Raw genomic sequence first — 10,988 nt, 5'->3', positions numbered from 1 at the left:
CAAAAGTATTGGCATCAAAATATACTTAAACTACAAAAAGTAAAAGTATTCATAAAGTACATTGGCCCATTTCAGAAAAATATATTATATGATTTGATTATAATTATTGTTGCGTTAACGTGTTCATCACAGCTGGTAAAGGTGCAGATAATGACTTTGTATACTGCAGGGTAGTTTGTGAATTTACTCCAGGTGTTACTAAAGTGTTAAGAGTTTATTATATTTCACATTATTCATCCAAATCTGCAAAGTAACTAAAGATACTAAAAAATGTATTTCAGTAAAAGGACACAAATTACCTATGAAGTGAAAGTAACTGTCTATACAGTACTTGAGTAAAAGTTAATTTACAACACTGCTTAGAGTATTTTTACATTGCAAGAAAAATATCAGTCCTTCATCCACAGCTGTTGATATGCCTTTGATAATAACTGTGTTTAATAATTTTTACCTGTGTAAGAATTAGGTTTTAGTCTGTACTGCCTCTGATATTCATAACGTGTCTCCGGTTGCTTACAGGTAGTGAAGGTGTCCAGGTGACCTCTGTTCCTGCCTCTCTGGTGCCCTACAGTCTGTCTTTCTCTCTCTGCCCTAGTGTCCTCTCCTCGTCCTGTCTCTAAAGTAGAGTCCAACTGTCCCCTGGATCCTCTGGAGTATCTGAACACAGAGCAGAGCCAGGCCACGGTGGGTAGAGTGCTGAAGTCGGCTGTGTGCTTCTTTATCACAACTATAAACAAGTATCTCTTGATATATTATATTTATTTGTTTGTTTTGTGAACTGCAAGTCAAGCTGGCTGCAGGACACAAGTTTGACAGAGATGTTGAACTTCTGATTTATTACAAAGATGCCCACCAGCCCACAGCTGTGATGGAGGCAGGACAGACCTCCGCCAAGCCTGGTGAGTACACTTTAGTGACGGTGTTCCATTGCTATTGCAAATGTCATTATCCTATTCATCCACAGCTATCTAAATGAAAATTCTTAAATGTGTAAAAATAATTGAACAAGTGCCTTCATATTCTGTTGTTGCTTTTAGGATTTTAGTTATCCAGTAGTCTTCATATATTCTCTCTTCCTGTCTTCAGGATACTCTGCTGCTCCTGCTGAAGAGTTTACCAATGGGCAGCTATTTCAACATCTACAGTTTTGGGTCCAGCTGTAAACACATCTTCCTGTGAGTCACTCCCATATTGTATTTGACTCAGTCACAAAAATGCGCTTCATCTTTTCTCTGTAATTGTTGGCTCATTGTTGGCTCATGATGGCTCTTACAGTAGACAAATCATTGATATGAGGTGATTCTCCAACACTATTGATTGTTTTTAAAGATTGTTTAATTGTTCACTCTCAACATTTTAAAATGAATAAATCCTACAAAGTGTATATGCTTGACTACTGCTGTACAGTAAATACAAGCCTTTTTGCATTAGTCTGTTGAACTTTCTAGAATTGTCATAGTCCCACACTATAAACGTGTGTCATTGCATTTGGTGACATTTTGCTTCATAGAGAGGACCACCAGCCAGTGGATTTATTTTGAAAGAAATCTACACCTGTATTTTCAGAACTACACTGGGGGTGTTCATAAAAATTAAAGAATATTTCGCAAAAATGGCCAATGTGATTGATTTAATAATAATTATATATATTTATATTTGTAACAGCTAAACTACAAACAAATAAATTAAAAACAAACTCAAAAATCGAATTGCCGCAGAGGCACCACTTAGTCAATATCATGCAGAATAAATCCAATATACAGAGCAGACAGGGCTCTGGTTTCAGACAGAGGGTGAAAAGAGGTGCTGCGGTACAGGCAGTATGAGAAAAATAAAGACCTTTTTGAACATTAAAGCATGTAAACATGTCACAGTAGAGGCACAACATACAAATATTAATCTAAAAATTCTTTTTATAGGGCTGCTTTAAAAATAATGATGTAATTCATGTCTAATATAAACATCAATGGACCAAGGCTAAACCCCTGTGCAACACCTTGTAAGATGTCTTAAAATAGTATCATTCATTCATAAATCAGTCAGCAACATATTGTATTTATGTCTCAAAGCACTTCTATAACTAGCATCATATGAGGCTGAAGGTTCTCTACACACGCTCAGCAGTGTTATGCTTTATCATTTTGGTAAATTAGCAATGTAGCACAGTGATAACGAGTCTTTCTGTTTGAAAACCTTTTTGCTCTTTAGGGAGCTGTGTTTGTTTGTGCATTTTTCCTGCTGAAGAAAATACAATTTGACAACTTAAGTGCATGCATATGAATTTTATTGAGAACACTTCATGACAACTCTTAAAATCTAAACAACATCTTTTAACAGCAAGCTGTGTCAAAAAGTCCACATCACTGTTTCTAAAGTCTCAATGCACTGGTGAAGGTTTTACGCCAATGTGCGATACACTGGTCAATAAGTGTTCTGATTCTCTGAAACTCTTCTCACACTGGTCACAGGTGTAAGGCTTCTCTCCGATGTGGATACGCTGGTGGTCCTTCAAATTGCTTGAGTTACTGAATCTCTTGTCACACTGGTCACAGATGTAAGGCTTTTCTCCAGTGTGGATACGCTGGTGGACCTTCAAATGGCTTATTTGCCTAAAACCCTTGTCACACTGGTCACAGATGCAAGGCTTTTCTCCAGTGTGGATACGCTGGTGGACCTTCAAATGTCTTTTTTGCCTAAAACCCTTCTCACACTGGTCACAGATGTAAGGCTTTTCTCCAGTGTGGGTACGCTGGTGGATCTTCAAATAGCTAACATTTTGAAACTTTTTCTCACAGAGGTCACATATGTAAGGCTTTTCTCCAGTGTGGATGCGCTGGTGGACCTTCAAATGGCTTGAGTTACTGAAACCCTTCTCACACTGGTCACATATGTAAGGCTTTTCTCCAGTGTGGATGCGCTGGTGGACCTTCAAATGGCTTGAGTTACTGAAACCCTTCTCACACTGGTCACATATGTAAGGCTTTTCTCCAGTGTGGATGCGCTGGTGGACCTTCAAATGGCTTGAGTTACTGAAACTCTTCTCACACTGGTCACAGATGTAAGGCCTCTCTCCGGTGTGGATGCGCTGGTGGACCTTCAAATTGCTTGAGTTACTGAAACTCTTCTCACACTGGTCACAGATGTAAGGCCTCTCTCCGGTGTGGATGCGCTGGTGGACCTTCAAATTGCTTGAGATACTGAAACTCTTCTCACACTGGTCACAGATGTAAGGCCTCTCTCCGGTGTGGATGCGCTGGTGGACCTTCAAATTGCTAACATTTTTTAACTTTTTCTCACAGAGGTCACAGGAGTAAGGATGTTCTCCAGTGGGGATTCTCCGGTGGGCCTCCAGATCGATATATAGTCTGAAACTCTTCTTACACTGGTCACCTGATTGTGGATTTTCTACAGTGTGGGTAGACTGATGTTGTTCCAGCTGTTCTCCAATGATACTCTCCTTACGTTCATCATGAGGTCTCACTGGGTTTTTGCTGGTCGCTTTCTATAAAGCAAAACAAAAAAAGGACATAGAAAGTGTATTAGAAGATACAAAATGTTAAATCACAATTTCTAATCACATAGGAATGTCTAGAGTCAAAATTGGATGTGACAGAAGTAATATAGTAAGGTTTTTAATGAAACCTGAACAGGCATTCTGACTCGTAGAATTAAACACCACTGAATAAACACAGGATTGCAGAAAAAATATAACTACCCATTAACTTGATACAACTACTGCACAAATACGCGCTGATTGGTTGTTTGATTCAGACTGAATTTGTTTTTCTCTAAAAATACATACAAAGGGCTTGGCGCTCAGACACATTTTTTTAAGGAACCCTTTAAATTAAATATTATTAAGGACATGCAAAATCTAAATTCTTTTTTTTTCAACCAATATCATGATGGAAAATGGACAGCTAAACTTTTAACATAATGACATTGTTTCAGTAATCTCATTTGATCTATAGTCAACCTAAAAGTTAAAGTAACTTACCTCTGCTGATGAACTCATTCTGCAGCTTGTGTTATCTTCTACCAGATGTTCAGCCATATGCAATAACAGCAATGACCATAAACCTTATTTACCAAACACAAGAATACAAAAAAACATGTATTGTTATTCAAAATGTTAACCTTGGAAACTTGAATTTGACAAAACAATCACTACCACAAAGCTTAAAGAGAGTTAGAGTCGATCCAGCTAGACACTTGTAAATCTAACAATAGAGAAGTATCTTGTGCTTTAGTTTGTGCATTTCTTAAATACATGCAGCTTCAAAATGAACTATGGCTTTATATCGTAAACATTAATAGCGACAATAACACCATTTAAGTCGAGCAACTCAAGTCAGCCAATCATGTGCAGCGAAAACAGGTAATCTATATCATTACCAGTTACCAATATAAAGAACAAAATACTACAAGTCAGACGAAGTTGCTCCTGTAAAGCAGAGACCGTCACACAGCATTAAAAATGTTGTATTTCTTACCGTTGTGAGGAAGTAGTTTAAATAACTTGCGCAGGTTAACGTCTTTACTCGGGTGAGGTTTGATAGATGCACTGATTGTTTCCATGGTGACCACGGCTGAATCCAATTCAAAGATTCCAATTTAAATGTTTTAAAAGTAAACACAATCCCCACAATAAATATATGATATTGTCTGAATCTTAACCAAAATACTGCACACTGAAGAAAGATATGTAGTTATTAACTCATCTAAATAAAAAGGGGGGAAACTGGATCCAAAGTGGTTGTCATGGCAGATTTGGATGAATAATGCGAAATATAATCAACACAAGACTTTAGTTACACCTGGAGTAAATTCACAAGCTACCCTGCAGTATACAACGTAATTAAAAGTAGCTGAAACGTTACCTGCTTTGATAAACACTTTAATGCATCAATAATAATCAAAAATATAATATATTATTCTGAAATAGTCCAATCTGAATAATGAGCACCTTTACTCTTTGAACGTTTGCTTCTAACAGAGTATCCCTACACTAGTTTTTACTCAAGTACTAGACCTGAGTACTTCTCCCACCTCTGCCACAACCTTTACTACCTAGCCTACCCAGCAACAATAAAATCCTGCACTTTCATGTTTTCTATTTCCCCCTGGTAGATTACTATTTGTCTTTTAAATGTGTATCAGAGCTTTGACATTTGAACACATTTAGCATTAATGGCTTAAATTAAGACTCCACACCTGCTTTATTATTTGTGCAGCACAAACTATGAGAAACCTTGTGCACATTGGACAATAAACACGAAAAATCAAACCTTGAGCGTTTAGCGTAGATTTATGGCCACAGAATATGAATTGTGAGTCTCCCGTCAGATCAAGAATATGACGATTTGGTGCTAATGGAGAAAACTTGAACAACTTAAAGATCTGCTTGCCGTAACCTTGGTGGTCTTTTAACAAACTCTCTAAAAATGTTGGGGTTTGTAAATCCTAAAATGCTTCCAGGTCCAGGACATGATTGTCCCTCAAAAATAATCTCACACTTCAGTGGAAGTCTTTATTAACAGAAGAGAATAACAGAAGAGCAGTCTGATCCATTTTAAGACAAGATAAGATAAGATAAGATAGAACTTTATTGATCCCAATTTGGGAAATGTTTGTGTTGCAGCAGCATAAAAAGACATGGCAATGTACAATAAAAATTAAAAGAAGTAAACAAGAAAGTAGAAAATACATGTTGAATTTACAAATTAACAATAACAAGATATTCAAGGAAGTAGGATTGTCTAAGCTGTGATTTAAATTAAACAATAGAATACAATATCTGCAACTTGTCAGCATATTTATAAGTTATTGTAGTACTTCAGAGACATTTGTGAATGATAGGAGTTGTACAGAAAGCTGTTTGAACAGCTCTCATATTGCATCATCAAGCTCCACCCACCGGGAGCGCTCATGTACTGAAATCAAGCGTACCCGGAAAGCATGACTTTCATTTTTGTATTTGTAAGCTTTTACTTTTGAAAAGTTGCCTCCCCACATTTACCTGAAGCAAATTCAGTAAACCCCGGACACGAAACATTGGTCCTGACCGGTCCTGACAGGTAGGAATTCTTATGTCCGTTTAAACTACTACGTCTGAGGTAATATAAAAATGAACGCACTGAAACCCCGTTTTACTGCGTGTTTCTGTTGATATTGTTGTTTTGAATTTACATCTGAGCTTTACAGACATCAGCTTCTATTTTGTTTATACTTAAACACTCTTGAGTGACATAAGCCTATTTTTTTATTATATTATTAAGTAATCATTAAGCATGCAGCTGTTTGTCTAAATAACACAGTTGTATAGCAATGCATGCTAATAGAGAATAATAATTGAAATACACATTTTTAAGACGCAGACTGAACCAGGAAGGGTGGAGCAGTAGGCCAAGGCAAAAGAGATCTTAATTATGTATTTATTTATAGCGGATTACAGTACATTTGTTGAGAGAGATGCGCACATTGAAGTCATCTGGCATGTATGGGGGGATTTAATAATTGAATTCGTAATTTTGTTTGTAGAAGTAATCTGTACTTTTGATATAATCATCAGTTCATATCGGATAACCTTTGTGTCATGATTGCATGCTAAATCCTATGGAATTGGTTATGGGTCACCTACAGAAGGATGACATGATGCTGACAGATATATTAAAGCTGTAAAATGATCTAAGTCTGCAGACACATACTGTTGATGGAAGTATTCTGTTTTCTTTCACTTTTTTACAGCAATATACTCTTTCACTTGAATCACCAGTGTGTCTGTGTTACTGTTTACTACTGTTATAATATGTATTTGGTGAGATGTTTGTAGATGGACATCATAACCATTCATCTCTACAGCAGGAAGAATATCTCATATGTATGTGTTCTTTGTTTTACAGCTAAGATGGAGAACTGCTGTGGTCTGCTAACCTCTAAACAGGAACCAGGTACAGTTGTTTAAACAAAACTGATAAAAAAAGTATTTTTTTCTATAATAATGAGTCATGTAAGATTACAATTCTAAAGCTTATGCTAGTTGTAAAGGCCATTGGGCACATTTTCAAAAATAATCCTAAATAAGAATTCATACATGTGATTTCTATGGTCTACGACATGAACAACTATCTACCAAATCCAAAAACTGGGGGGATAAAATGACAATGTGTGATGTTACCCAGAAAAAATGCTTTAAAGAAAGAATACCTGATGTTCACAAATGTTGATATATAATAATATATCCAGGGCCATGGAAATAACAAATACAAATTCCTCTATTACCAGGAGTGAAAAACATATTTGTTTCATTGTGTATCCTTCTCGGTCAGTTCCTCTGAAGAGTGTGGAGGTGGAGCTGGAGGTGAGGGACCATGTGGCTACAGTGGTGTCCACTCTGAACTATGAGAACAAGGAGGACAAACCACTGGAGGCTGTGTTTGTCTTCCCTATGCCTGGAGATGCTGCTGTCTGTCATTTCAGTGCTACGATTGGACAGACACAGATTGTGGCTGAGGTGAAGGAGAAACAGAAGGTGAGCTGGAGAAACACTCACTACAATGGAGCTTAACAACTCAGTAAACCCAGTGAATGTTGCTCAAAGTGTCCTCTGTACCCCAGGCTCGTGAGGAGTACGATGACGCTCTGAGCTCCGGTCAGCAGGCCTTCCTGTTGGAGGAGAGTGATCAGAGTCCAGATATTTTCTCTCTGAGTGTGGGCAGTCTGCCTCCAGGAGAGAGCGCCTCCATCAGGCTGGAGTACGTCACTGAGCTGGCTGTGCAGGCTGATGAAGGGCTGAGGTTTGTTCTGCCTGCTGTGCTCAACCCTCGCTACCATCCACAGGGTAGGAAAACCAGCCAACATGTTTTTGTACTGTAGGGTTTATACAATAGAGCTCCCAGATTCACACTGCGTGAATTTCTCTCACTGTACTGTTTCTCACAATATTCCTAACTTGTGTTGTGTTGTTAACAGGTAGTGAAGGTGTCCAGGTGACCTCTGTTCCCGCCTCTCTGGTGCCCTACAGTCTGTCTTTCTCTGCCCGGGTGTCCTCTCCTCGTCCGGTCTCTAAAGTAGAGTCCAACTGTCCCATGGACCCTCTGAAGTATCTGAACACAGAGCAGAGCCAGGCCACGGTGGGTAGAGTGCTTAAATGTGCCGTGTGTGGGATTGTTCTTAATTACTAAGACCAAGAAGTGTCACCTCATTATATTTATTAGTGTGTTTTTGGACCTGCAGGTTAAGTTGGCTGCAGGACACAAGTTTGACAAAGATGTTGAACTTCTGATTTATTACAAAGATGCCCACCAGCCCACAGCTGTGGTGGAGGCAGGACAGACCTCTGCCAAGCCTGGTGAGTGCACTTTAGTTCACTATCTTCAGCCTCACAGTTATATGTTGTAATAAAAAAATAAAAACCCAAATTAGTGGTTACATCTTCTGTCTCTCCTGTGTTTCAGGCACTCTGATGGGGGATCCACTGGTGATGCTGAGTCTGTACCCTGAGTTCCCCCAGGCTGTGATGTCTTCACTCGCCTCATGTGGAGAGTTTGTGTTCTTATTGGATCGATCTGGCAGCATGGGTGTCCCTATGAACAACAACGAGGGTTCACAGACTCGCATTGGGAGTGCCAGGGTATTCATTATGTTTTAATTAAGTCATAAAATCATTGTCTCTGAAATAGTAGTCTTCACCATCTATTCTTTCCTCTCTTCAGGATACTCTGCTGCTCCTCTTGAAGAGTATACCAATGGGCTGCTATTTCAACATCTACAGTTTCGGGTCAAGCTATGAACACATCTTCCCGTGAGTCACTTCCTTACTGCATGTCACTCAGTCCACAAAAATGTGCTTAATCTTTTGATATCGCTCTGTAATTCATGTTAGCATTGGCAAAAAGGTCAGTCATATTGTGTGATCCTGCAAAACTATAGATTGTTTAATGAAAAATATATTCAGTAGATTGTAGATAAGCTTTAGTCTATGGAAAGATTGTAGGGTGAGCTGGTATATGAAATACAGTGTTGAAGTTGTTAGTGCCACATACATAGCTATTCCCCACCTGACCTCTTCCATTAATGTGACTCTGATTGCAGTAAGAGTGTGGAGTACAGTGAGAAGACCATGGAAGAGGCTCTGAAGAAGGTTGAAGGCATGGAAGATGATTTGGGAGGAACTGAGATCCTTGAGGCCCTCAAACACATTTACAGCCAGGCCTGCATTCCCAATCAACCTCGACAAGTAATACACACACACACACACACACACACACACACCACACACACACACACACACACACACACACACACACACACACACACACACACACACACACACACACACACACACACACACACAGAGACACACACACACTTTAAACTGTTTTTGCAAATATATCTTGCCTGTAACCTCATTGATTCAGCCACACCTTGTTCCTTAGAATTTTCCATTTAAACCATGTGTGTGACTAAAACAGCAATCTAACACAACTCTCATATAATGAGGATGACTCAACACATGCTGCACATTGTGTGATGCTATGTTTCTTGAAGTTAAATGTAAACTCTCCTCCCTAGCTATTTGTCTTCACTGACGGAGAAGTGGGGAACACCAAAGAAGTAATCAATCTGGTGAAGAAGAATTCAGCTTCCCACAGGTGATAACTCGACAAACACCCACACAATTCCCAGAATATGTCGTAGTTCTGTGTGTGTTGAAAACAAAATTACTGTATTGTAGGTGTTTCTCTTTCGGGATTGGGGAAGGGGCCAGCTCCGCTCTTATCAATGGGTTGGCCAAAGAAGGAGGAGGTCACGCTCAGTTCATCACAGGCATTGACAGGATGCAACCCAAAGTAAGACTTCACAGTTATTGTATCAATTTTAAGGAAAAATTGAAAATTCATATGCATTAAGTGAAACACCCATTGCCTTTGCCAACTTTTTGTAAAACGCTGTTTACCGCTCAGGTGATGCAGTCGCTGCGTTTTGCTCTACAACCAGCTGTGGTGGATATCTCAGTGAAGTGGGATTTGCCAAAGGGAGTCTCTGTCTCTGTTCTCTCACCACCAATCACAACACTTTTCCAGGGTCAAAGGTCACTGATTTATGCTCAGCTCACTGGACAGGTAGGAGAAACACTCAAATCTCAGACTGAAATACTTCACTTTTAGATTTGTCAGGGTTCAAAAACATATCTGTAGCTATTATTATACATTTGTGCCTGTGATGCTCTCTCAGAGTCCAAAGGCAGCAGAGGGCTCTGTGACGGTGAAGTACAGCCTGGCAGGCCATCCCTCTCAGAACAAGCTCCACTTCAACCTCAAACCTGCAGAGGACTCTGGGTAAAACAGGCTTTGTTCAGACTGCAGAAGTACTTTAAATCAGATAAGCACTTAACAATACAGAGTTAATTTCATTTGTATATAGTCAAGTGGTAACAAGGGTTGTTACAATGTATGTGCTTAAGCTACATTTTTAGACAGCACATTCACGTTTTGCAATCACCTGCATCGGCTTTTATATGAAATATGGACTTTAAAACGTAACCTAAAAGAGATGTTTAGTCCAAATAATGTGCTAATTAGCAATTAGCTTGCTAACACGCTAAACTAAGCTAGTGAACATGGGAAACATGATCACGTTAGAATGCGGAAGTTTATTTTGCTTCTAATGTTCACCTTATGAAAACAATTAAATCCACTTGTGTCTACTCTCTCCTTACCGCAGATTAACGGTGCACAGGTTGGCTGCTCGGACTCTGATTCGCTCCCTGGAGATGGTGGAAGACGAAGAGGTAGTAGAAGGAGGAGAGCCAGATGAAGGAGTGAAGAAGAAGAAGGTGGTGGAGCTCAGCGTCCAATCAGGAGTGAGCAGCGCCTTCACTGCCTTCATTGCTGTCAACAAAGGCAGTGGAGAGACGATTCAAGGACCCCTGGTGCGCCGAAATGTTCCAACACCCAGTAAGTGTTTCAAAGAAAAATAAATACCAT

General features: G+C 39.3%; 2 protein-coding genes across 49 annotated transcripts in view; one reads left to right on the top strand and one right to left on the bottom strand.

Moving 5' to 3' along the window:
* Positions 1-2,286: 2,286 nt before the first annotated feature.
* Positions 2,287-4,015, bottom strand: LOC117470165 (zinc finger protein 239-like). Its single transcript, XM_034114759.1, has 2 exons — positions 3,998-4,015; positions 2,287-3,502 (listed from the first exon to the last, which is right to left on the bottom strand). The coding sequence occupies exons 1-2, from the start codon at positions 4,013-4,015 to the stop codon at positions 2,378-2,380; spliced, it is 1,143 nt and encodes a 380-aa protein (XP_033970650.1). The 3' UTR covers positions 2,287-2,377.
* A 1,907-nt stretch (positions 4,016-5,922) lies between these two features.
* The window catches only part of LOC117470176 (von Willebrand factor A domain-containing protein 5A-like), a 71,489-nt gene continuing 66,423 nt past the window's right edge, over positions 5,923-10,988 (top strand). For 46 of the 48 annotated variants that reach the window (XM_034114790.1, XM_034114828.1, XM_034114799.1 and 43 more), the window contains exons 1-14: positions 5,923-6,077; positions 6,903-6,950; positions 7,329-7,531; positions 7,618-7,840; positions 7,972-8,132; positions 8,236-8,350; positions 8,457-8,632; positions 8,715-8,803; positions 9,094-9,238; positions 9,574-9,653; positions 9,737-9,851; positions 9,966-10,124; positions 10,237-10,340; positions 10,726-10,958. In XM_034114790.1, the coding sequence (XP_033970681.1) occupies positions 6,908-6,950; positions 7,329-7,531; positions 7,618-7,840; positions 7,972-8,132; positions 8,236-8,350; positions 8,457-8,632; positions 8,715-8,803; positions 9,094-9,238; positions 9,574-9,653; positions 9,737-9,851; positions 9,966-10,124; positions 10,237-10,340; positions 10,726-10,958 (1,846 nt within the window). In that variant the 5' untranslated portion in view covers positions 5,923-6,077; positions 6,903-6,907. Of the gene's footprint in view, positions 6,117-6,902; positions 6,951-7,328; positions 7,532-7,617; positions 7,841-7,971; positions 8,133-8,235; positions 8,351-8,456; positions 8,633-8,714; positions 8,804-9,093; positions 9,239-9,573; positions 9,654-9,736; positions 9,852-9,965; positions 10,125-10,236; positions 10,341-10,725; positions 10,959-10,988 lie in introns of all 48 variants that reach the window. The other 2 variants (XM_034114781.1, XM_034114780.1) reach the window with 2 other exon arrangements.

The sequence above is a fragment of the Trematomus bernacchii genome, unplaced genomic scaffold (genome assembly GCF_902827165.1).
Source record: "Trematomus bernacchii unplaced genomic scaffold, fTreBer1.1, whole genome shotgun sequence".
Lineage (NCBI taxonomy): Eukaryota > Metazoa > Chordata > Actinopteri > Perciformes > Nototheniidae > Trematomus > Trematomus bernacchii.
This window is presented reverse-complemented; position numbering and strand designations above follow the sequence as displayed.